This window comes from Camelus dromedarius, chromosome 7 (genome assembly GCF_036321535.1).
Source record: "Camelus dromedarius isolate mCamDro1 chromosome 7, mCamDro1.pat, whole genome shotgun sequence".
Taxonomy (NCBI): domain Eukaryota; kingdom Metazoa; phylum Chordata; class Mammalia; order Artiodactyla; family Camelidae; genus Camelus; species Camelus dromedarius.
The window spans coordinates 38,205,303-38,229,319 of NC_087442.1; the positions used below are offsets into that span (position 1 = coordinate 38,205,303).

The 24,017-nt window shown below is 42.3% G+C and overlaps 1 protein-coding gene across 2 annotated transcripts in view; it reads right to left on the bottom strand.

Annotated features, from left to right (window-relative positions):
• BMPER (BMP binding endothelial regulator) overlaps nucleotides 1-24,017 on the bottom strand; it is a 260,391-nt gene that overhangs the window by 103,111 nt on the left and 133,263 nt on the right. For both annotated transcript variants that reach the window (XM_064487450.1, XM_010988075.3), the window contains exons 7-8: nucleotides 5,502-5,601; nucleotides 447-556 (exon numbers count right to left, since the gene is read on the bottom strand). In XM_064487450.1, the coding sequence (XP_064343520.1) occupies nucleotides 447-556; nucleotides 5,502-5,601 (210 nt within the window). The remainder of the gene's footprint in view (nucleotides 1-446; nucleotides 557-5,501; nucleotides 5,602-24,017) is intronic.

Consider the following 24,017-nt stretch of genomic DNA (forward strand, 5'->3'; position numbering starts at 1 on the left):
AATGGTACAATGAATAACACGTAAATACTCTCTTTCCAAACTACCAGGTTTATTTTTGTGATAAACTTTAATCCATGCTCTTCTTTTCTCTTGAGTGTGATTAAAGCCCTTTTTATCGCCAGGTGTGTCAGAGAACTCTTCATGAGTAATCAGAGCCCGAGAACGTTGCCACATGCATTTGTCTGATTTTAGACAGTCCCCCAGGAAGGACAGCCCCCCAGAGTTTAACTCTCATCAGCAGGAGCTGACTTACTGGCCTGGGGAAGATGACAGTAAGTTGTAATTTGGGTCCTATGTTTGAACCTTGAGGTATGATTTGATGCGTAAAGTGGCATCAGCAATGCCTCCTCCCCATAAATAACACATTATCATGTTTGGCTATAATATTAACACTAAAAACCAAAATGCTACCATTGTTGGACCACAGCCCCTCATAGCCCCCTTACCCTGCAGGAACACGTGGTGCAGTTATCATAGAGAAACGAGGACCCGTTGTCATAAACATCACTGCGAAAGAGGCAGCTTCCAAACGGGAGGTCAAACACTTTCCTCTGACCTAGAGGGAAGCAACAGCATAGTGTTAGCAAGACAGAAGCCAGAGATGTCCCGCTGCATTGTCAACAATTGCATCTCAGGACTATTAAACATTCTTACAAGACTAGATAATCTGGTGCATAAAACTAGAGCCTTGGGTCCATATTCCCCGGGGAAACCCAGGAGTCATGACTTTAGAGAGTTTTTACTAAAAAGGCTTTGACACCACACTGAATCTTGTAAGTTCAACAAATCTTCATTACAAGCCTATCACAGCTGAACCAGAATGACTAAGACATCCTGTCCTTATAGGGTCCACAGTCTCCTGGGGCACAAACCCACAGGAGATGATTTCAAAACAAGACAGTTCTGAAGAGAAGCCTATCTGGGAACTGTGGGGACATGGAGGACAGAGAAGACTTCTTGGAGGATGTGATGCCTGAGCTTATCTTAAAAGAATACATAAAATTATGCCAAATGTGGATATTGGCAGGGAGGAGGCAGGAGGAGTCAAGATATCCGAAGAAGGGCTAAAACGAGCAAAAAGAACTAAAGAGACAGCATCTCAGCTGAAGAAATTGTAAGTCCACGGTGTAAAAGGTGAAGTTGCTCAAAGAGCACATAGAGGCGGACCCCAACTCCACACGCAGTGTCCAGCCTCCCACAGGCATCATGTGTCTGTAGAATTAGCTTGGTTTTCGCTCATGTAAGGGTTTGATTGGTGACCCAAAGGGCCAAAAAAACAACCCCAAATAAAGAGTACAAACCAATTTTCTCCTTTCTTTCAGTATTTGAGTTTCTACTCCCTGGAGCACATAAGAACATCCCTGAAATACTACTTTAATTAAGGACCACATTGAGAAGTCAAAGATTAATGGTTCCTCATCAAGTTTACATTCACACTCTTTCTGTAAAAAGATTAAAAGCAATCTCTATTTATTAGGAGGCCCAATGAAATGCTGAAATGTCTATAATCACATACTAAATGCTATTCTCAGAATTGGAATTGTTGGGATTACTGTTAGTAGATGTCAAGAAAAATGATATTTTCCCATTAGAGTCAAGCTCAAGGCTATCAGATAGAGTATAGAGGCAGAATTAAGGCGTTAGTTTTGAGTCTCACTACAAAAAGCAAACCTGCCTCAAAAGACGGCGGTGAGTTATAATTTGGGTCCCATGTATAAACTCCCTGGTGACACAGCATGATTTCTCTGGGCCTTACTTAGCTGACTCATAAAATGGTATCAATAATGCCTCCTCGCAGTAACACCTTACTATTTCTAACTACAGTGTTGATACTGAAGTATAAAATCAAAAACTCTTTCATGGTTAGACAAAATTTAGTATAATGATTGTACTTGCACCTAGCAAGTGCCAGTACCCTAACTGAAACAGGTATTCTTGTGTATATACCCAGGTCCTGAGTCTCTTGAAGTCTGTAAGAACTTATAAGAGGATTACCTGCAAAAATACAAAATTCACCCTTTCTCTAGGTTTTTCCCGAGGGAACCCCCTAGGGTTACCCTGAAGCATCAGAAAGCTGCATGCAGGCCACCCACCCCACCAGAATCACTTCTGTCACGTCGCACCGTGGTTTTAGGACATTCTAGTGTAAGAAACATCCCTAAGCAGATTTTTTTTATTTATCACAAAAATGATGACAACATTATTTTTCATTGCTTTAAGCACTGTCCTCTATATTAATCCATCAGAGATATATTTCTGTCCTTTAAGAATTAAAAACAGCTCTGCTTCAATTGAGTATTTTTTTCAAATTGTGATCACGTGGTTTACCTTTTTCCTATCTTTTATCTACATGTGCTTCATATATTTTATAAGTGATTTTAAATCTTTTTTGACAAAATGCTGGATATAAATAAATATACAGCTATAGTCAAGCTTCCTTCTTCACCAAGCAAAATACATCTTCTTTATGACTAAGTGCCACACTGTCTCCTTAGGGGCCTTTTCACCTCCAAGAATGAACAGTGCCTTCCTGTGTTCCCATAGCTTGTTGCTTTTCCTATAATTATAGTAATCAATGTTGTTGCATGCATGCATGCATGCATGGTTGGACTGGTGGACTGATACATCAGTAGACTGCTAAACAAAAAGATTCTTCAGTGAGTTTATCCCACTGAACAAATGTGACCACTGGCTTGAACTATCCCTCCAGAAAATGTAAATTTTACCTAAAAATATTGATGTAAAGCTCTTAGCATAGGGCCTGGTACTGATTAAACACCCCCAACAGGCAGCAGATGGTAAGTATTATCATTATTCGTGGTGGGACAATTCAAATTTGATCCCAGGCTGTGTCACCTTGAGAGGAGCACTGGGTGCTCTGTGTACACAAACCTGATGAGGCTGTCATTGCAAACGAGAAAAGAGAGGAAAAGGATGTTATAATACAAAAGGCAGAGGTATGTCGTGTGAATGAATCCTGGTCAGGGGGGAAAATGAAAGCAAACAGGTGTCCAACAAGCCAAGTCTAATTAGCCTAAGATTTCAGTGCCTAGTAAGCATCCCAGCGTTTCCTTTTTCTCCCTTTCTGTCTTTTGTTGTGTGGGCCTGTTTCTTTCTAATCTCAAAGAACATAAAATCTTATCTTAAAAGTCATCATGGCCCAAAATAAGACAAAACATTCAAAAGACTAGTTCAGAGATTCCGTGTCCAGCATAATTTAAGCCATTTCCACATTATTCCACTGGGGTTTGGACCAACTGAAAAAGGTCTCATTTGGGAGAATTATGATTTTTGAGTTTTCTAAGACTAGTCATTCCTTTTGTAGTCTGTCTTATGACCACAAATGGACAAAAAAATCTGCACTCAATACAACCACCACTGCTCATATGAGAAAGCCCTGACCTGACTCAGCATACCAACGTAGATACCAGCTTCAAAGCATTCATCAGGCCTGCTTATCTGCAAGGCCAGGCCCCAAATGACACCTCCTTTGTGATGACTTTCCTGCTTAGATGGAACACTGCTGCCACCGTGCCTCACAGCATGATTTCAATGACAGTAAACTGGCTAATTCTATGCCAGGGTCACAAGCAGACATTGGCAATCCAAGAAGCACACATATCAGTGAAAAGGTCTTCAGTCAGTCATGTCTAAACAATTGTCCTTTGTTCTTATAATATCTTTGTATTTACTTTAAAAGCATGCGTGTGTGTGGATGTGTGTGGGTGTGTGTAGGTGTGGGTGTCCACACAGTAGGAAGGCAAACACTGTGAGATGAAGAGTTGGCAGCAGAATCCCTCAAAGAGGAGAGAGCTGACTTAGTTTAACAAGACATCTTTAGTCACTAATTTGGTTGTGGAAAGACAGACTTCAGGGTATGATTGTGATAAGCTGGGACTGAGAAAAATAAATCAACAGCTGTTTTGGAACTGGGGAAAGCAAACTATGAAAGAGAAAAACAGATGATTCCAGGAAAGGGTGTGGACAGTAATTGATAGGAGTCTGGAACCCAAATAAAAGAGACAGACAGTTAAATTTTGCTAAAGGCAAAATAGCTAAGATCTTTTAAGAACAAAGGGAGCTTCATATTTCATTTTATGTTATTCACTGTGCTTCCCTGTAATCACCCTCATTGACTTGATTCAATAGCACCATAGGATGTGGAAGGGCTGGCCAGGGGGTGATGATGGGGGGGGTCCCTGAAAGGATAAAATGATATTGACAAAGAAGAATAAGGAGAAGGAGGGGGCGGAGGAGAAGGAGAGGAGGAGGAGGGAGAGGAGGAGGAAGGAGAGGGGGAAGGAGAAGAGGATGAGGGGGAGGAGGAGGAAGATGGAAGAGGAGGAAAAGGAGGAGGCGGAGAGAGGAAAGGAGAGAACAAGGAGGAGGAGGAAGAGGAACAGAACAAAGTGAGCAAACAGCAGGGGAGAAACACAGCCAGTGGCGACAAGGGAAAATATTAGCCTCCTCGAGGATCCCTGGAGATTCTAGTGGGGATTTTGGAAGTTCTACTGTATTCATGTGACGGATCCAGTGACTTCTCTCTGAATCTTAAACAGTCTGATCTCAACTAGCTCATGGACCCAAGGACCCCATGGAGGAAGGGGACATACAGATGCACAAACAAAAGCCAAAGAATTTCACTCTCGAGACTCCATCACGGGTTGTCTCCTCTCAGCTGGCAACCTGCGGGCTGCTCTCCATGACTCCAGGGAAGCCGAGGGGCAGCAAGTTAAAGCGTGGGCTCAGGAACCACTGAGACTCGTGTTCTGGTATCAACTCCAGAACCCACTGGCTGTGCTACCTTCTAGGAACCTTCTTCCCTCTCGGTACAACACAGCTAATAATGGCGCCTGTATCACACATCAGCATGCTGTACTCAGCGCCCATGGGTCACAGCTTCTGGAGAAAATGAAATGAGCAAAGGTATATAAAGTGTTTCACAAGGTGCTTAGGACATAGTAAATGCTCAGTAAGAAACAGCTAATCCTCATTTTTTTACTATTATTCACTATTCCCTTCCTAACGTCTAGTTTCTGACATGTTTCCTCCTGCATGTTTTTGCCTCTGAAAGTAACACTAGGCTGTATTCCTCCATGTGTTTACTTCACATGCCCTTAAAATACATTCCTATTAACTGTCAGATGCTCAGTTAAAGACAGTTTCCCAATACTGTTTTCCCCACAAAAATATATTCCTAAATTGTAGTATGTCCAATGAAAGACAGTTTCTTCACTACTGTTCTCCCCACAAAGGGCTATTGTCCCAGGTTGTCTGGTGTACTGGGTTACAGATACAAGGGAAGAAAGCTCTGGGGTGGCCCAGAGGAGGGATAAACCCTGTACACGCTCTTTGAGTCCATGTAGTCAGTCCATGTTGTCTGTAGGAAGCCATGACACAGGACAACTTGAGAACCCCAGGATAACAAAGTGGACGAAGGCTCTCAGCAGAAACCCAGGGAATAAACTGCATTGTTCTTTGACTTGAAAACAGCCACTCACCTAAACATTTGGGGCAGCACTGTCCCGGGGGAATGTGGCTAAGGTGCTGAGGGCAGGAGAGAATGGGACAGACTTCTCTCACGCACTGTGTCCTGCCTCCCTGAAGAAAAGAGAAAGAAAAAAAAAGCACATTTAGAAAAGTAAGTGCATTTATATTGTCTAACCAAGGTATCTGGAACAAACCTAGGGCCTTTCCTGGTGTTGGGTCCCTGGGGTGACTGCTCAGATCCAAGCATCCTCTTATCTTCCCTGCCGGCCCCATGAATTGCACCTGTGAGAAGACCACCCCAAAAGAGATGGTTACAGCATCACCCCTCCCCCCCACCACTTTTCTTTATCTTTTTTCCTTCTTAAGACCAGCCAACCATCTCAGTTTGCCTGAGATTTGAGGCTTTCAGTACTAAAACCAGGAAAGTCTTGGGCAAACTGAGACAAGTTGGCCTCTCTTGCCAAGCCCCATGCAAACAAAGCAACTTTGGGGGTTTTACCAAGATGTGTCCTCCTCCTTTGGACCCCCCCATCTTTCTGGGTCCTGCAGTCAGTCTCCTCCAGGAAGGCTTCCCTTCCAGCCACAGCTTAAAGGTGTTGCTGGGACGGCTGAGCAAGGGTCAGATTGGAGGAGGTAGCCAATCTGCTGAAACGGGATACACTGAAAGCCAGTGTTCAGAAAAGCATTTCACTTAAGTCACCAAGCCAACCAACCTGTTCCTATTAACTAAGCAGGTATGTGACGATTGATGCTAGAAGGGCCGGCAGAGCTGCAGCAGCCTTGGAAGACGTTCTAGAGACTTCAGGTTTCCCCCTGCCCTGCATTCTTGACCCTTTCTGTCCTCCAGCATCCATCACTTCTGACACCCATTCCTTCCCCCTCTTCCTCAGTATCCCTCACTTCTCTGCCCATCAGTATCTCTCGCCCTCTCTAGGATGTGAAGATGGGTCTCCCCATTCTCTATCCCTCAGCAGGCACACCTGTTTTTCCAACCTCAGCAACTTGTAACTGAATCTTCAGAAAGCTGGAACAGGGTGGGGGGGGTGATTTCCAGTCAATTTACATCCAACAACTTTGCAAGGCTCATGTGAAAACTCTCCTGTGCGATATGAATTGCTATCAAATTTATGAATAATTAAGGATTTGGGTTTTTTTTTTTTTTTAGAAAATCAGTAAATTTGGTAAATAGATCATGAGGCAAATGGAATTTCAATTAATTGGCTTCTCTAGGATTTGAGCCAGAAACCAGACTAGGAGACCCTCAAGTACCCGCTGTCTCAAGCCGGGAATTTATATCTTAAGAGGACTCAGGAAATGAGGAACTCACGCCTCAAAGAGTCCAGGGCCTTGCAAGGGAAAGATTCCCTCACGGCGTTTCCTCACACCTTCTCCGCCACTCTCTGTATTAACACCAGGCATTAGCCATCTGGATTATATTCATTCCCATCCGAGCACACCACTGTCGCCTGTTGTTTCTGCTTTCCCTTCCTGTTCTTGCCATTTTTGTTATGACAGTTTAGTTTTTGGTAGGGATGGATGAAAAGGGTAGGGCACGTTATGTCTTTTTAAATATTTATTATTTTTCAGCCACTTTACTGTTGGATTCTTCCCCAAACCAATAGAAAACATGCGAAAAATCCCACAAAAAGCTCTTCTGTTGTTTTTACATTATTTCCAGATCAGCAAGAATCACTAAAAATCTCCTAGGAATCCCTGGCTGTTCTCTGTGAGGTTCCTCAGTCAGGTCTGCATACTCCCAAAGTCTGGTCTCTCAGCAGACTTCAGAGGTGCATAACCTGGGTCTAGGTCAGACTCTGAGGTCTGCCCTGGCTTATACAGAAACCACAAGAGTCACATCTAGAGGGAAGACATAACGCTGTCCTTCGCTTTTCATTTCAAAGAAGTCCATCTGCAAGCAACTTCCCCAAATCGCCAAGCCTCGGGCCGCATGGAGTTGCCTGTGTGTAGGCTTCTCTTAGGTGCACAGAGAACGTATTCTTTTCATTGATCCTCTCTGTTCTTGTTGGATCAGCCTTTATTTTTCAAGCAGATTTTAAAATTAAAATTTAAAAAAAATATTGCATAATTGCGTTGCTGTTAACTTGACCAACACTTTGGAAAGCTGGCAAAAAATTGTGTGTACTCCAGTCATGTTCCTTATGATAAGGTTGAAGAGCGAATTTTGCGTACATAACACAACTGCAGTTTGTGTTTCCCAAGAGTCCATTAAAGTAACTTGAACTCCAATCTGGGTTTGCTAGTTTAGTCAAGTTTTATTTTGTTTGGGTTGCAGTATTGTGGCACGGCCCAAGTCCCGAGGCTGGATTCCAATTAATACCTCTGAAGAAAGTCCCAGGCCCTTTCGGCTCACAACCTGCTTCTATGATTTCAACTCAGCAGGGACTCTGGTTAAACTATAAGCCGAGGCTGTGCTGTAAACTAAGAAAGTTAAAATCGCAGAAGTAAACATTTCTGTTTCTAAAAATGTATTAATTCCTACTGTAACTGCACTAACTCGGGCTCTCACAATCAGATGAGCACAATCGCTTTCTAATGGGCTTCGCTGCCTCAACTCTTTTCCACTAATCCATCCTGCAAGGGTCAATATCTCCAAGACCCCTTTCCAGCATCCACCTGGTTTTTGTTTTTAACATTTTTTATTGATTTATAATCATTTTACAATGTTGTGTCAAATTCCAGTGTAGAGCACAATTTTTCAGTTATACATGAACATATATATATATTCATTGTCACATTCCTTTCTCTGTGAGCTACCATAAGATCATGTATATATTTCCCTGTGCTCTACAGTATACTCTTGTTTCTCTATTCTACAATTTTGAAATCCCAGTCTATCTCTTCCCACCCCCCACCCCTTGGCAACCACAAATCTGTATTCTATGTCTATGAGTCTATTTCTGTTCTGTATTTATGCTTTGTTTGTTTTTTTGTTTTTTGGGGTTTTTTTTAGATTCCACATATGAGCAATCTCACATGGTATTTTTCTTTCTCTTTCTGGCTTACTTCACTTAGAATGAACCCTCCTACACTGCTGGTGGGAATGCAGTTTGGGACAGCCACTGTGGAAAACAGTATGGAGATTCCTCAAAAGACTAGGAATAGACTTACCATATGACCCAGGAATCCCGCTCCTGGGCTTATATCCAGAAGGAACCCTACTTCAGGATGACACCTGCACCCCAATGTTCATAGCAGCATTATTTACAATAGCCAAGACATGGAAACAGCCTAAATGTCCATCAACAGATGACTGGATAAAGAAGATGTGGTATATTTATAAAATGGAATACTACTCAGCCATAAAAACTGACAGCATCCACCTGTTGTTTCATTTTTTGAGCAAATATTTATTTAAGGTCTACCAGATGTTGGGGATGCAGCAGTGAATATAATACAAAAATCTGCCTGTATGGAGTTTACATCACCACAGGGCATGTTCCTGCGCTGAGATGGAGGGTGACTTACCACCGCATTCAGGACAAAGTTCAACCCACTCAGGGTAAAAGTCAATGGCATGTTCCTATGTGACTGAAGTACTATGCTGTATACCAGAAACTGACACACTGTAAACTGACTGTACTTCAATAAAAATATATTAAAAAAAAAAAAAACTCAATGGAGCGGAGACTGTGCTCCCAAGAATCTTTTTTCTCCCGACACAGAGCCACTCTAGATGTCCCAGACTCCCTTCCAGGTAGGTGTGACCAATGGGAGGTGGATGGAAATAACATTAACAAACTTCTCGGCCTGACGCATACAAACTGCTCATGCTCAAGGCTCCATGCTCTCACCTTCTCTCCCTAGTGGATGGATAGCCTGCTGAATGGAGGGAATAGCAAGAATTTTGCAAAAAAACATAAAGAGCCTGCTTCCCTGAGTCACCATATGGGGGTCTACCTACTAAACCCCTGCAATGAACTGTTAAATGAGCACAAAATCAATTTTATTGTCTTAAAACACTCAGACGCATTAGTGCTTTGTTACACTTGTGAGCCTACTTCATCAAGATACCACGTCATCTTCTCTCCAGTCTCCTTTCCTCCAAACACCAAGAGAGAGAGAGTTCCAGTCTATCTCATTTCTTTATTGTCCCCCCACACAATTATGCCTTCTATCTTCTTTATACATGCCTCTTTCCCTCTCTCCCCACATCACTGACCCCTAGGGCAATCCTGCATCATTCAAGGTCTATTCCCAGCCTCTTGCCATCTGTGAAAGGCTTCTAGACCCCTTCACATCCCAGTAACCTCCTCCATCTTCCTATATCTCTTTCTCATCTGTACTCCTATATTTTTGACACATACGTAAACATTTAGCTCTGCGAGACAACACTGGCCTTGCCTCTAAGATATACTATTATATGGTCAGGGACCAGTCCCTTCAACCTAATATCTTTCAGGAGAGTGATGGGCTCAAGAAAACATCTCAGTAACAATTGGTTGAATGAAAGGAAGAGCTGCCACATAGAGTGAGCTCCAGGATCCAGATGAATTTTGCAGAGCACTTCAACTACAGGAGGCTGATGAGATGGCAGAGTTCAGGGCTGTCAGCATCCACTTACCTTTGTATCTCCTTGGGTTTTGCACATTTTGGGTACTAACTGAATGTTTTTTGGTGTTGATACTTCAAAAAACAGGACTCAACTTCAACTTGTAAAGCTGATAGGATCCTAGTATCCCATGTATTTTGTCGAATGTTGGAAAATTTCTAACTGGTTAAAATACACAGGGAATAATGACTGTATTCCTATCTGGTCAATAAGAAGAGAAAAGCTAGGAACTTCCATAGTACTGGTGAGTTTCTATTTTCACCATCTGCCGGTCCTTGAAAAGGCAAGTTTGTTCTTTAGAAGTGGTCATTTTTTCCAATTGCTTGTCACAAGTGCTTCTCCAAAGGTACCTGTTTTACAGAATTGCTTTGCTGTACACCTGAAACTAACATTGTAAATCAACTACACTTCAATAAAAAGTAAAATTACAAATAATAATAATATTTTTAAAAAAAGAGAAAGACCTGAGACTTGTCCCAGGTCTATTTTCTGTCCTCCTTATTTTTGTTTTAGCTGATTTAGTCAAGAACACAATTGCTTTGTGTCAAAGTTTACCCTGGAGCAGCAGTTCTGTTGCATAATAAAAAATCTATCTTCCTGAATATAGTGATGAGTGCAAGATGATAAAACCACAGCCATGTGCATGTAGGATGCTTATCCCACCCCAGAGGACCGCTGAGAATTGGGGGCTGGACCCCATCCCATAGCATGCGACATGACACTCATCCCTGGACCAGGAAACAGAGCCTGGCCCCCTAACAGGAGGTGGGAAGCCCGGCAGTGCACTTCTAACCAGTTACAACCAATCAGCTACACTCAACTATATTCTAGAGTGGATTTTTTTCCCCAGTGTTCAATTCTTTAAATAGAATGGACTTTCCCATTGATTTTAGATGAAGGTGGGAACAGGGGTTAGTGTAGGGGAGAAATATATCTTGGGTACAAAAACTTCATGTGTGATCCATAATTCATACATCACAACAGTCAGTGGTATAAAGCTGATCTGTGAATAGAGCACCCACTCTGAATCACAAATTGGGTCAAAAAACTTCCCCCAAAGAAAGGATGTCCGTATCCATGCCTCTCAACTTGGAAATTTAGTTTCAGATCATTAGTTTACTTCCAAGAGTAAAGGATGTGGTACTTGGCTTCCCCTGTTCTTGGCCAGTGCAGAACAGGAAATCAAAGCAGAGGAGGGGCAGCAGGTGAGCTGTCATGCTGAGGGAACAGAAATGGAGTGGACAAGGGGAAAGAGGACACCTGCAAATTATAGAGGGTGATGAGCCCACTACAGAGAGCGAGAGAGAGAAAGGTGTATACACATACACACACATGTGCATCGCACATACACACACACACACACTCCATTGGCATATATGTGTATACCATGTGGTATAATAATTTGTGCATGTGTGTTTGTGAGACTTACCCACAAGACTAGGACTTTTCAGTTTGGGTGTTACTGATATTTTGGGTCAGTTAAGTATTTGTCTGAGGGGGCCATCGGGCACATTGTAGGATGTTTAGCAGCATCCCTGGGCTCTGTCCACTAGATGCCAGTATCACTGTTCATCCTCTGGTTGTAATAAACAGAAAAGTCTCTAGATACTGCCAAAGGTCCCTGGGGGACAAATTCAATTCCAGTTGAGAACAACTGCACTAGACCAATATTTTCTCAAGCCATAGTCCAGGAACCTGCATTTTTAATAACCTTCCCAGCTAAGTTGGATGCTGCTGTCCAAGGCACCACATTTTGCAAAATGTCTCACCAACAGGAGCTTCCAGCGAGCTGGGATTATGGCGTATTTATCTTATTAGTTCCTCTGGCAGCTAGCACACATCAGAGCTCATAACATGTGCTCAATACATGTGTTCTGAATGATGGAGAACATTTTTCAGTGGAGGGGTTCTCTCCCATATCACCTGTCTGGTGGCTGGAGGCCACTTTTACTCAGGCTTGTGGAGGAAGAGGGCAGAAGGAACAGGGGTGGGGATGGATGGGGGTTGAACAGTGCTTCACCAAGGCATCTGTACTGAGTTCAAGGCAGGCTTTATCATCATCTGTGCAGATCCTGGAGACATTCTACCCCAAGAATCTGAACATTATACTACACATGGGTTTTTGTTTCCAACGTATAAAATAAAACTCAACTTTAAATCTATACACAGATAATCAAAGACGTGTCAGCAAAGCTTGACCAAGATATTTCTTTTGTCCCATGAAAATCTTGAGCAAACAATGACCCCTGAGAAGTGCCCACTGGGCTGACAAAACAAAAACCTTTTTTTCTTCTTCACTACCTATTCAGAGAACCATGACCTGTCTTGAGAATCAAGCCTGAAACAAATTCCTTTTATTTTTCCCATCAATTAATGTTTCTAAGTCCAATTGTGTTGTTGTTCGTGCTATTGTTTTTGTTTCCTATTGCTGCTGAAGCAAATCACCACACAGACTCAGTAACTTAAAACAACATACATTTATTATCTTACAGTTCTAGAGGTCAGAAGTCTGAAATCAGTTTCACTGGGCGAAAATCAAAGTGTCAGCAGAGCCGCATTCCTTCTGAAGACTCTGGGGAAGAATCTGTTTCCTGGTCTCTTCCAGCTTCTGGACGCCTCCTGCCTTCCTTGGCTCATGGCCTCCTTTCTCTGTCTTCAAAGCCATCAGCGCAGCATCTTCAGAACTGCCTCTGACCCTGGCCCTTGCTTCCATCATCGCATCGCCTCTGACTCTGACCCTTGTGCTTCCCTTTTATAGAGACTCTTGTCCAAGGGCCCGTCCAGATAATCCAGGATAATCTCCCCATCTCAAAATCCTTATCTTAATCACATCTGTGAAGTCCCTTTTGCCATATAAGTTAACAGTCCCAGGTTTGGGGAATTAGGAGGTGGACATTTTGGAGGTCAGTAAGTACTTTATTCTGCTGACCAAAGTTACTATTAAAGACATTTCAATTCACTGTGCAGTCCCAGATGTACTATTTCAGGCCTAACGTCACGACAGCACACTAATATAGCCTGTTCTATCAGTCTTTCCCTCACTGAACAAGCTCGTTTTCCCCACGCTTTTCGGAGAGGAGGAGAGAGCCAGGCATCTCCCTGTGAATCCAGTCACATGGTTGCTGAACTGAACAAGCTCGTCACTGCTTGTTTGTTCCCCATCCTACAATCATCTCTAGTTGTTCCATGTCTACCTTTCAGAAGGCGACATTCAATCCAGACAATCTGAGTTTCCCATCTCACTCCCTCTCTCTCCTCCCTGCCACAGGCCAATCCTAAATGCTGATGCGCACCTTCAGGAGCAACGTTTTGGGTGTTAATGAGAGAGGAAGGAGGTTCTGTTTGCCAACGGGCCTCTTCAGGGGCCCGGAACTGAAGTTCCCACCAAGTTGCAGGACTTGTCACCTCTGGCTTCTGCCAGTGAGTCCTGCAGGGACTTCCGTATCCTTTTATGACCAGACGAGTGCTCCCAGAGAGTCTGACTGTGCTCATCCTATTCTGAGATACTTGCAAGACACGGGACGTGAAAGCCTGCACAGCCTCAGCGGGGTGGGGTGGTACCACGGTCAGGCCCTCAGCGCTGACAGCACAGGGCTTATTTTCAGCAGCTGCGCAGGTGAGCAGGTCCAGCCCGGCCGTGGAGACAGAGGTGAGCTTCAAGTGCACACAGAGGCAGAGCCAAAGGTCATAATTTCGTGAAATAAGTATCAGAGTCATAAATAAATAGGTGATGTAAATGTGTTTATTATTGCTTCGCTAATGCTGTTTTAAAAGGTGGTTTCTGTTGTGTGTTTGCTTAAGTCTCATATTGAAAAGATAAAATTCGTCTGTCTTCCTCTTTTGAGTCCTTGCTTTTAGCTCTTCCTTGTCACTTAGCTGAATGGCAGGTTTTGCGTTTTGTTTTTGCTTTTTATGATGTTTTTTCTTTTAAAAAAGAAAATGTAGAAATTGTTCCTCTTCCTCCAAAACCCAGCTTTCCTCACAGACAGACGTACAAATCACTGAGAAGACTGGGATACTGTTTGAGGCAAATTCCAACTGGTTGTGGGTTTCCACAAATATTTCAGTCCTTTCTTTGTTGATTTTAGGAAGATAAGACCACCCTACAGGACCAAACTCCTACAAGATCTTGGGGCAAATGCCCTACAGACTGAGGGGTGAGAGACTCCCTGGGAACCCGAGCAGATTTGCCAGCCTTGGTTCCTTTGGTGTCGCAGGCAGGAGCTAAGGGATGGCCAAGCATAAGTGATCTGCCCTGAGGGAAGGGACACCTCTTTCCAGGGCTCACTGAGCAGAGAGGTAGGGCTTGCTGATAAGGGCTCTGAGAACCAGGTCCAGTCATGCCGGCGGGCATGGGGGTTCCCTCTCTGAAACAATCAATCAATAAACAAACAAATCTACACGAGAATACCCTCCTGATACTTTAGATTCCCAGAGACCTCACAGACCACCCTGGTAGAACGTTTCTCAACTGCCGTCCAGAGAAAAAAAAAAAAAGAGCAAAAGAAGGAAAATGAGCCCTTTTCCTTTTCTTGCCATTTTTATCAAAGTTCAACCTTTCATCATCATGTAAGTCGTCAAAGCTGTTACAGGCCTACTGCTGACACATCAAACGCTTTATCTACAGTCTGGACCACTTCCAGGGAGATGAAAAGAACGATCATTCAGAACTCACACCTCCTGTGAGTTATGAGCCATTCCTGAAAGGAAGGAAATAACACCATTGTGCGGGGGAGAAGAGCATTTTTCATGTTCCCCAGGCTGCCTGCATCGCAGAGGAGCTGGATGGGCGCTAAGGAGGAAGCCACACGAAGGCCTGTGATGGAGACAAGAGTCTCTAGAAACACTGACCCACAAAGACAGGCACCCAAGCATCACTGATGGACCAACTGTTCCTCTAAAACCTTTCTGTTGGCCTTTATGTTTTGGCTACCAAAAACAGTTTATATTTACATCACACGCTTCATATGCTGTTTTCCTTTGTTTCCACAATCTTTCACTTGGATTTATCATTTGACCAAACTAGATGGAGAGTTCACTGAGGGTGGAAGCCATGTTAATATTTCTCTGTCTCCCTCAAGCGCCTTTCTATCTTCCCAGCTCCACAGCAAGACCGTAGTAACATCACAAGTGTTTGGTTTTCAGTTAAACACCTACTTGTTGGGCTGTCAATTAAAACTGGCAATAACTCAAAAATGTTTGGGCTCCAGTAATGTTTCCTGAGGTACAAAAATAGCTGTTGTCTTGAAATGAATTAGTCTTAATTACAATGTATCTGGATCCCCTCATCGTATTGACAAAAATTAGAAGTCTTCCAGATATTTCCTAAATATCTCCTGATACACTGAACACACTACAGAGAAGATGACATTTAAACTTTAGCTTCTGAATAGTAACTGACGAGTCACAGCATTTTGGCTTTCATTCATCCGTGCAACAAACATTTGAGTTTCTATATGTTTGACACCGTGGTCTTTAAATGAAAAATTTTAAGTCTCTATTCAGTATACATTACTACATGCAGTTCTCTGCTTTGTATCAGGTGACAGTTCCCTAAAATTCTAACAAAATCTAAAACGCTGTAAGTACGACAATCATGGAGTCCTATAAACACTCCGGCCTCCATCAGGGGACACTGTCCAGGGAGACTAGAGGTTTCCGATACTATTCACTCAAACCATGATGCTCCTGGGTATTGGCCTTGTCAACCAATTTTAAGTTTGTGTTTTGAGAAAATCAGGCCGCAACCCAATCTTGGCAAGCTCCTGGGATGATCGTAATCTAGGCCAAATATGATCAAAGAAAAAGAAGTACACAGGCTGCTGGAAACAGCTGTGGCAGGGGGCTCCCAGCTGAGCCAAAGCTGGCGATCTGACATGTCTGGGCAAGTCCAGTGAAAGAGAGAGGTTCCCTTCTTTGTCTTCTTGTGAGATCAAAATCCATCCCAAGGGAGGAAGAGATGTAGCACAACAGAATCACCTAGTTACCGAGCCTAGTTACAGAAGGAAGGCATTACTGGGAACACAACTCAGTATCCGTCACTCAGGCCATCCCAAGTCCAGCGCCATGGATCCCATGTTGGTCCCGGGGAAGAAAGATGTTGAAAGTAACCGCAAAAGAACTGTGTCTCTGTGAAATATTCAAGGACTAGCCCACTGATTCGGGATTCCTATAATTGACTAAAACATACGAAAAGGAAAATGAAGTCAGTCCTTCCTTCCCACATCCCTTCCATACCACTTATCCTCAGAGGTCTCCAGAATATTAGTGGCCGTGTGCAATCAGAGTGTGGAAGCAGCAGCCATGCCAGGCTGAGAACCAAAGTGCCTGGAAAAGTGGTGGCAGTGCCAAACAGAGAGAGCAACAGCAGACAGACATGGGAGAAGACGGAATCTTGTCCAGCCCAGAAAAGAGATATTTCTTCTATCACGAACTCTGACTTTCTGGGAACACTTACCATCTTTCTACAGAAAGATGATCAGTGTCAGCACTGGGCAGTATAAAATAACACGTACAGACAAAGCATAGGTGTGGCAAATGGACTCATCTATTGGCCAGACAGAAAGAGAAAGTGCTTGGCTTTTTATAGAAACAATGAACTATGTTCAATTGAGCTTCTCCTGGAATAACATCAGACGAGGACTGGCCAGAACATGCTACCATGCTTCAGAGAAGCCCGAAGAGAGTAGATACCTTGGTGAGGCAGCAGCTGGTTGGAAAATTTGTGTGTGTATGAGGTCCGTGTTGACAACAGCTCTTTAACTGTGACAATATGCTTAGCAATCCCAGAGGTTTGTTTCAAGAAGGATGGAGAACCATAGGACTGAGCAGGTTAATTCCTTAACCTTATTTAAAAGAATGGAAAAAAGGTCTACGTTAGCAACACAATTAGTACTTTATTTCCAGGCTCCAGTCTCGTCCCCTCTTTTGCAAACCCTCCCAGGGAATTAACTTTGAAATCAAAAGTGGCCCATTCTCTGGGATCAGTTCTTCCTGGAAAATGGTTGCTTCTCATTTAATAAAATATGCCATGGTAGGAAAACTTGAGCAACCACAAAATTCATACGGATTCAAAATCCACAGTTCTCAAAGGATCTAATGGGTTTTACTTTGAGAAGCAGAATTCTTAAACCTTCCAAATGAAAGAAGCAGTCTTGCACCAAAACTGTTCATAGCAAATATTTTAAATGGTTCTCTTCTCAAACGTTCCTAATTCCAAAGAAAGCAGAGGTGAAGGAGGTGAGCGTCAGTTATACGTGTATCCCAAGGTTAGGGGCAAAAGGCTGCAAACCTTTATAAAGAGGTCGTTTCCTTCATCTCATACTGAGATGTAAAGTCTTTGCACTGGATTATTATCAAAACTCCAAATCTGATCTATTGTTAGTGTTGTAGAAATAACACCACCCATGAAAGTGGAAATGATAGACAATGGGTAATGAATAAAAAGTTTGAGGGAAAAAAATGACATTTCAAATGTTTATGAAGTCCTAGTTCGGGAAGGTAAGAGCAGATCTGTGCCTTAAACTTAGTACAAATGTGAAGAGTTTCCAGAGTCTAAATCAAGAAGGAAAACTAGAAATCCACATGGTTTAAAGGAACAAACCCTGGGGTTAAGGACTCCTTCTGACCCCAGTTCCATCCCTTACTACTTTGCACCAAATTTACTTAACTTCTCTAAGTTTCAATTTCTTCCTCTGTCAATCAGGAAAAACAACAGTACGCACTCTCACGAGCTCACGTAAAGAATAAGATGATGGAGGTAAAGCTTTTAGCCCAGTGTCTGTGCACCAATAAGTGCTCACTAAATGTTTTGTTCTTACAAATGCATAGAGTCAAATTAATTTTAAATCCCAATCAGCTCCATAAATTAATAAATGAGTGACCTTGGGCAATTTATTTAATCTAAGTCTTGGTCATTTTATTACTAAACAACGTTATTTTCCTTACAAAGCTGTTGTGAAAATTTTATGAGTGCGAGTACTTAAAGTGCCCAGCCCAGCACTTTAATCTATAAAAGTTACCGATAAAAATGAACCTTCAGCACCCCTACCCTAACCCTGCTCTCTTTGGGATTAGCCATTCAAAGTATGTTTCACTGGCCAGGAGAGCAGGGCTATGGAAGGTACTGGGCTGTGGTGAATTTTCCTCTGAATTAGTTGGAGAACACTTGTGTTTTCCTTGGCACCAGGAACACAAGGAGTAGTCTTTGGGGTGCACAGTAGTGTATACATTGCCCATGTATTTGCATAAAATTTCAAAGCCCTTTCTTGATATATGCAGTATGACAGCTGCTGTCACAATATATTTATGTAAGTTCTATGCAGCTTTTATAAAATAAACTTGCAAGTGTTTGTTTTCCTAAGGAGGGGTGTGTTTGGGGGTTGGTGGAAATAATCATTTCATCTGACTCTAGAAAGTAACACATGCTGGCACGCTCCCTTGCTCCATTACCACAAATAGGCTGGTGTTCCCTTTGAATATGTGCGGCAACCCCACAGATACAGTAGGTCACTGTACAACCATTTTTCAAAAATGCTTTTTCTATAAAAAATGTCATTGATGGGCGTGTAACCACAATCCATCTGAGGTCGAGAGGGAAGGATAAAATAGTTGGCTGTGACTTTTAGCACACAGAATCCCGCAGGCAAAGCGTCATAGCCTCATCTGGCTGGCCATCTTTCCAGTGAAGGAGTTAGCCAGATGTGAAAGACAATGACAACTCCTTACCAGCAATACGCCAACATTGACTTCAGTCTTCTTTCAGAGCCACTAGAAGAATTTCCTGGATTGACTAAATCTCTCCATCAAAAATATCAAGGTAATTTATATTCAGTTATTTCCTATACCATTTCCTAAACTAGTACTTTGTGGAATCCTGTTTCATAAGAGGTTAACTGCAGGTTCCATGACACAAATCTCCTGCCGAGAAATGAGTGAGGTTGTGTCAAACAAAGTTAAATAGGATTTTTTATTGCAGGATTTTTCTTATCTTGTAATGCGTGTGACTGTCCAATGGGGAGAACGTAGGATATGGTGTTTCTCAGACTTACTTGAAATGGAACCCTCTGCAACGCACATGGACATATCCTGGTACAATATAACGAGGAACACAATTACAGAAATAAGGAAATCAACTTCCATTTACTCCTGTATATCTATCCTAAGTATCTACAGCTATAGGATCCTTCCTCCTTGGCACAAATTTCTTGGTGACAATTTTAGGTTAAACAAGTCCTTATATTGAGCAATTGATATTCCTTAATGAAGCAACCAATTCTACTCCCCAAAGCCTCCTCCATAATTACTACGATAAATAATATGCTCTTCAAATTCAATTTAACGTTACATCTTTATAGATCCCCCAAACCACTCTGATGATGTTTTTTTGTTTGTTTGAAGGATGCTGTCAATACAAGCTATCTCAGAATTCCAATTCATTCTGGTTTTCTTGTGTTTTTCAGAATTCTCTTGATTTTTTCAGAACTTTTACACATTCTACTATAGGGGGAAAAATTCTAGACTTCAACATGGCCCTTTTCCAATTCCATAAACCATGTCACTTACCAATGTCTGGCATTTCTGGAATATTTATAAATACCATAGTAGCAAAATCCTACCTCCCACATCCTCTGAAAACATAGCTGCTTACAAATTCCCCAGGCAGACGATGTGGGATATGTGGTTTCCATGCCTTTCAAAAGGGGTATTTGTATGATATGCTGAGGAGTATTTCAGCATGTCTTTCTCTTGTTTTGGTTTTTTTTTTTTTTTTGGCCTAGCAAACTTGCCCCTCAGTCCCAGCCTCTGGGTGGCCTTTAAAATGTGACACGTTGTAGACAAATAGAACCCTTGTAGACTTCTCAGCAGGTAGTAATGGCAGAAACCAGGATCCAAGGAAAAGGCTTATTTGCTCCAGCGGCTCCCTTAAGGTGGCACCTCGTGGGACCACAACACAGGTTATGACAGCCCCAGATTGGTAATCCAGGTCAAGGAGCCACATAAACAGAGTGACACAAGGCAGGAGCCTCAGGGATCAGGCAAGGACACCAGGCTGGGAGCAGCCAGAAGGATCAATGCCCTTCGCAGGGCCTCTCCTTCACTGTTCTAAAGAGACAGAGGTCAAAAGAGAATGAATTTCACACCCACCTCTAGCCCCTCATTGCCCTGATATGGAAATTAGAATAGTAATACCAATAAAACATTATTTTTAGACACTATGAGAGGTTTGAGAAGTTCCTCCTCACTTAGAATCCTAGCAAGCAGATATTTGTTGTTGTTGTTGTTAGTGGAGGTACCGGGGATGAACCCAGGACCTTGTGCAAGCTAAGCACTCGTTCTACCACTGAGCTATGCCCCACCCCCCTAGCAAGCAGTTTTCATGATTTTTCATAATTAACATTTAGTTGCCCACTAAATATTCCATTGTATCGATGATATTCTTTATGATGAATTCATAAACACCCCTCCAAATTCCAACTCAGTCTTTAGATAAGAAAGGTCTCACACAGAATCATTCATGCTAGCCACCCTACCCCCAGCCAGCTGTCCACCTTTCTTTATAAAGGAGTTAGCCAGGTGTGAGAGACAATGACCATGTGTCCATAACCGCACACGGGCTCCTCTCTTTCCTTTCGGGTAGGTGGAACCAGTGGCTGGTACCTATTTCCAGGTGGACAACGTGCCAATCTGGGAATCTCTAGATGGTGGCCAGCAAAGATATCTTATGGGCATTTCTGGACACATAGGAACCAAAGGACTAAGGCAATGCTGAAAAAACTAGAGGGGGTTGGTGGGTGGTTGAAAATGACTTGCTTTACATTTAAACTAGATATGGATTCCTAGTCTGGATCACGTGTGGAAAACATAGCTGAAACCAGTGGTTTTCAAGTTTTTTACCTCAGGATCCTTTTACACTCTGAAAGATTACTGAACCTACCACAAAATTTTTGTTTGCATGGATTATATCTACCTATTGATATCTATTGTACTAGAAGTAAAACTGACAATTTTTAAAACTTGTTCATTTTAAAATAACAAAAACCCATTATGTTAACCTAAGTAACACGTTTTTATGAAAAATAACTATATGTTCCCAAGTAAAAACAAAAAGACAGTGAGAAAAGTGGCACTGTTCTACTTTTTTGCAAGTCTCTCCAATGCCTGGCTTAGTAGAGGATATTGGGTTTTCCTATTTGATTCTTTCAATTTATTGCAGTATGCTGCTTTGGGACCAGTCTTAGATAAGAAGTTGAAAATAGAGGCAGATTTTATGAGCCATTTCACATAACTGTGGATATTCTTCTTTAATATAGTATCAAAATGCAATCATTTCAAAGGTTGGTTGTGATATGGAACTGGAAACCATATCTTGTCCTTTGAGTGGAAATTTTTCTCATGCATGATTTTTGTAATAGTATGTATTGGTCATTTGGAAAATACTGATTTAAACAGATCTTCCAAATGTTGGTATATTTTATCATCAAATATCAAAAATAAATTACATTTATCATCATTTTTTACCAATTTAGAAAAGTCTTTAAGTATAAAAAAATCTGTCAAGCTCACAATGGCAAATAAAAGTTTTCCAAAATTCAAATTTTTACAGGAAGGCTAAAGTTTTATCACTGGTGACTTAAACTGCCATTTATTTTCTTTAAAGTGACATGCTCACTTTTTTTTTTCTTTGCCAAATGCCCAAGTAAAATTGGAGTTCCATTTAAAAAAAAAAAAGTGGTTGACTCTGCTCACAACTCAAATAAACACCTAAGTGGTTTTTTCTTTAAGTATCCATTGTATTTCAATATTCTGCAAACTTTTAAACTTCCCATGCTAAAACAATGTGTATCCAAGGCAGAGATTAAATAAAAACAAATTAAATTTAGTTTCACAAAGGACATTTTTAAATAAAAATGGCATTTTTTTTTAAAACAGAGTATACAGTGGTGACCTACACAATGGCCAATTCGGTGCCATTGCCTTGATCAGTGCTAAGGCTCTAGCACTTAAACTCACCATCAGTGCAAATGTGAACATAGCCAAAAAAAAAAAAAAAAAAAAAAAAAAAATCAAATAATGTCCTAGTACTACAATAAAAATGGTTTCGAACTCCTAAAACCTCTAAAACAGTCTTTGGGACTCCCAGGAGTTCACGGACTACACTTTGAGAACCACTGACTTAAATGCTTTGACTTTTACATTCTCGAGGTCTACCTCCATGAAGTAATTCTTATAACCATGATAAACAAACCAAAGTAGAGCAGCGCATTTGGGTCACAGAAATGAACTCTATGGTCCCAGGGAAACATTGTACATCATCACTTAAATCGACAAGTTCACTTAGTAGACTCTAATGCCATATGGATGATGGAGCCAAAAACAGGGATAATCAACACCACCCACAGTCAGCCAGATTTGGGCAATCAAAGCCTGAAAACACCAGTTTTGTTCCAGTAAAACTGTCAAGAATCCATATTAGTCATTTACACCCACATTTTCAGGTATTCAGTAGAAAAAAGAAAGCCCTTTGTGTGGGTAAAAAATGAAGGATAAACCAAGTAGGCAAGCCTGAGAAAGAGCAGATGCTTATGTTTCTAGAGTTTGTACTTTTTCTCTAAAAACACATCTGTCATCAGCTTCAACTTAGAAGACCAACAAAGTACTTTTATAAATAAACACAGTGGCCATTTTCATTATAGTGACTCTGAATTCTTGGTAATCAATCTGATGGCCGGGAAATGCCAGTTAACTTTTCTCCAATGTTTTAGGCAGGGTGTCCTCACAATGGTCATTGTCTTGAGTAAACCAGACCCTACCTATCATGTTGTTGACCCAACAACATGGCATTTTTAGCCACATGCTTAGAATTTGTATCTAAAGAAAGCTGAGTGAGAAGTTTCCATATCGCCCTCATTTCAAAACCCAAGAAATCCTTGCATTAGGTTGACACAGAAGGAAGAAATGATCCAATGGAGAACCTGTGAATCCTAACAATGAAGGCAGCTGAAGTGTCTGATGATCTCATAAAGTCAGCCTTTGACTCTGCCTGGTCCTGTTTCCCACCACTGCTCCAAATCTGTCTACCTAGAGCCACAGCCCAAACCCACTTCCCAGACCAATCAGGGCAAAAGAAAGTTGGAGATCAACCAGTCTTAAGCCCTCCACCTTCCCAACTCCTTAGAGGTGTATGGCACAGGATCATCTTTCTTACTGTGCTAGACCAGGAGGAATATTCTAATGCTGAACCAAACAGAGGATCTGGAATTACTCCTGAAATTCCAAGAGTTCTTGAGCCTTTTTCCTGACACTTTCTGCTCATGGGCATCACTGCCCTCCCTAAATCCTTGGAGCTGGACAAGCTAACACTGTTTCAGCTTCCAAACAAATGTAAAAGCCCAATACATAGTCAGAAATATCCTGGCAGCTCCATCTCCAAAGCTTTTCCTTTTAGGCACAAGCAACACATGAACACACTCTAGGCTCCCCTGTTATACCTCAAATCTGCTTCATGGACAAACGTGCCTGGGACCTGAAATGAGTACTAGTCCCCCCCCTCCCCCATCTGCTCTCACCCAAACTGGCTCATGCTCTCAGGCTGGGCTTCTGCCTCCGTCCCTTTTTAAATTATTATTATTACTGAACACTTATTCTGCCTGGCATCTGGGACCTAGAATCACTTCTCTTTCTGCCGCCGAACCCCAAGCCTCCTTGTAAGCAGAACTTTCTAAAGAGTATGTGACGTCTGCCCCCCTGGGTATGTGAGCACAGTGAACTCCTGCCTCCCGGCAGTGGGCACAGCCCGCCTGTGATCCCGCTACCTCGTCTCAGGGCCCGGGCGCTAACATCTGCCTGGAGGGCTTACTCCCCGGTGCCTGTCCCTCTGCCCGGCTGCACCTTGACTCTTTGAGCACTACCCTCCGCATCCTCCCCCTGCTGTCACACCTGGGAGCTGCTGTGCCTC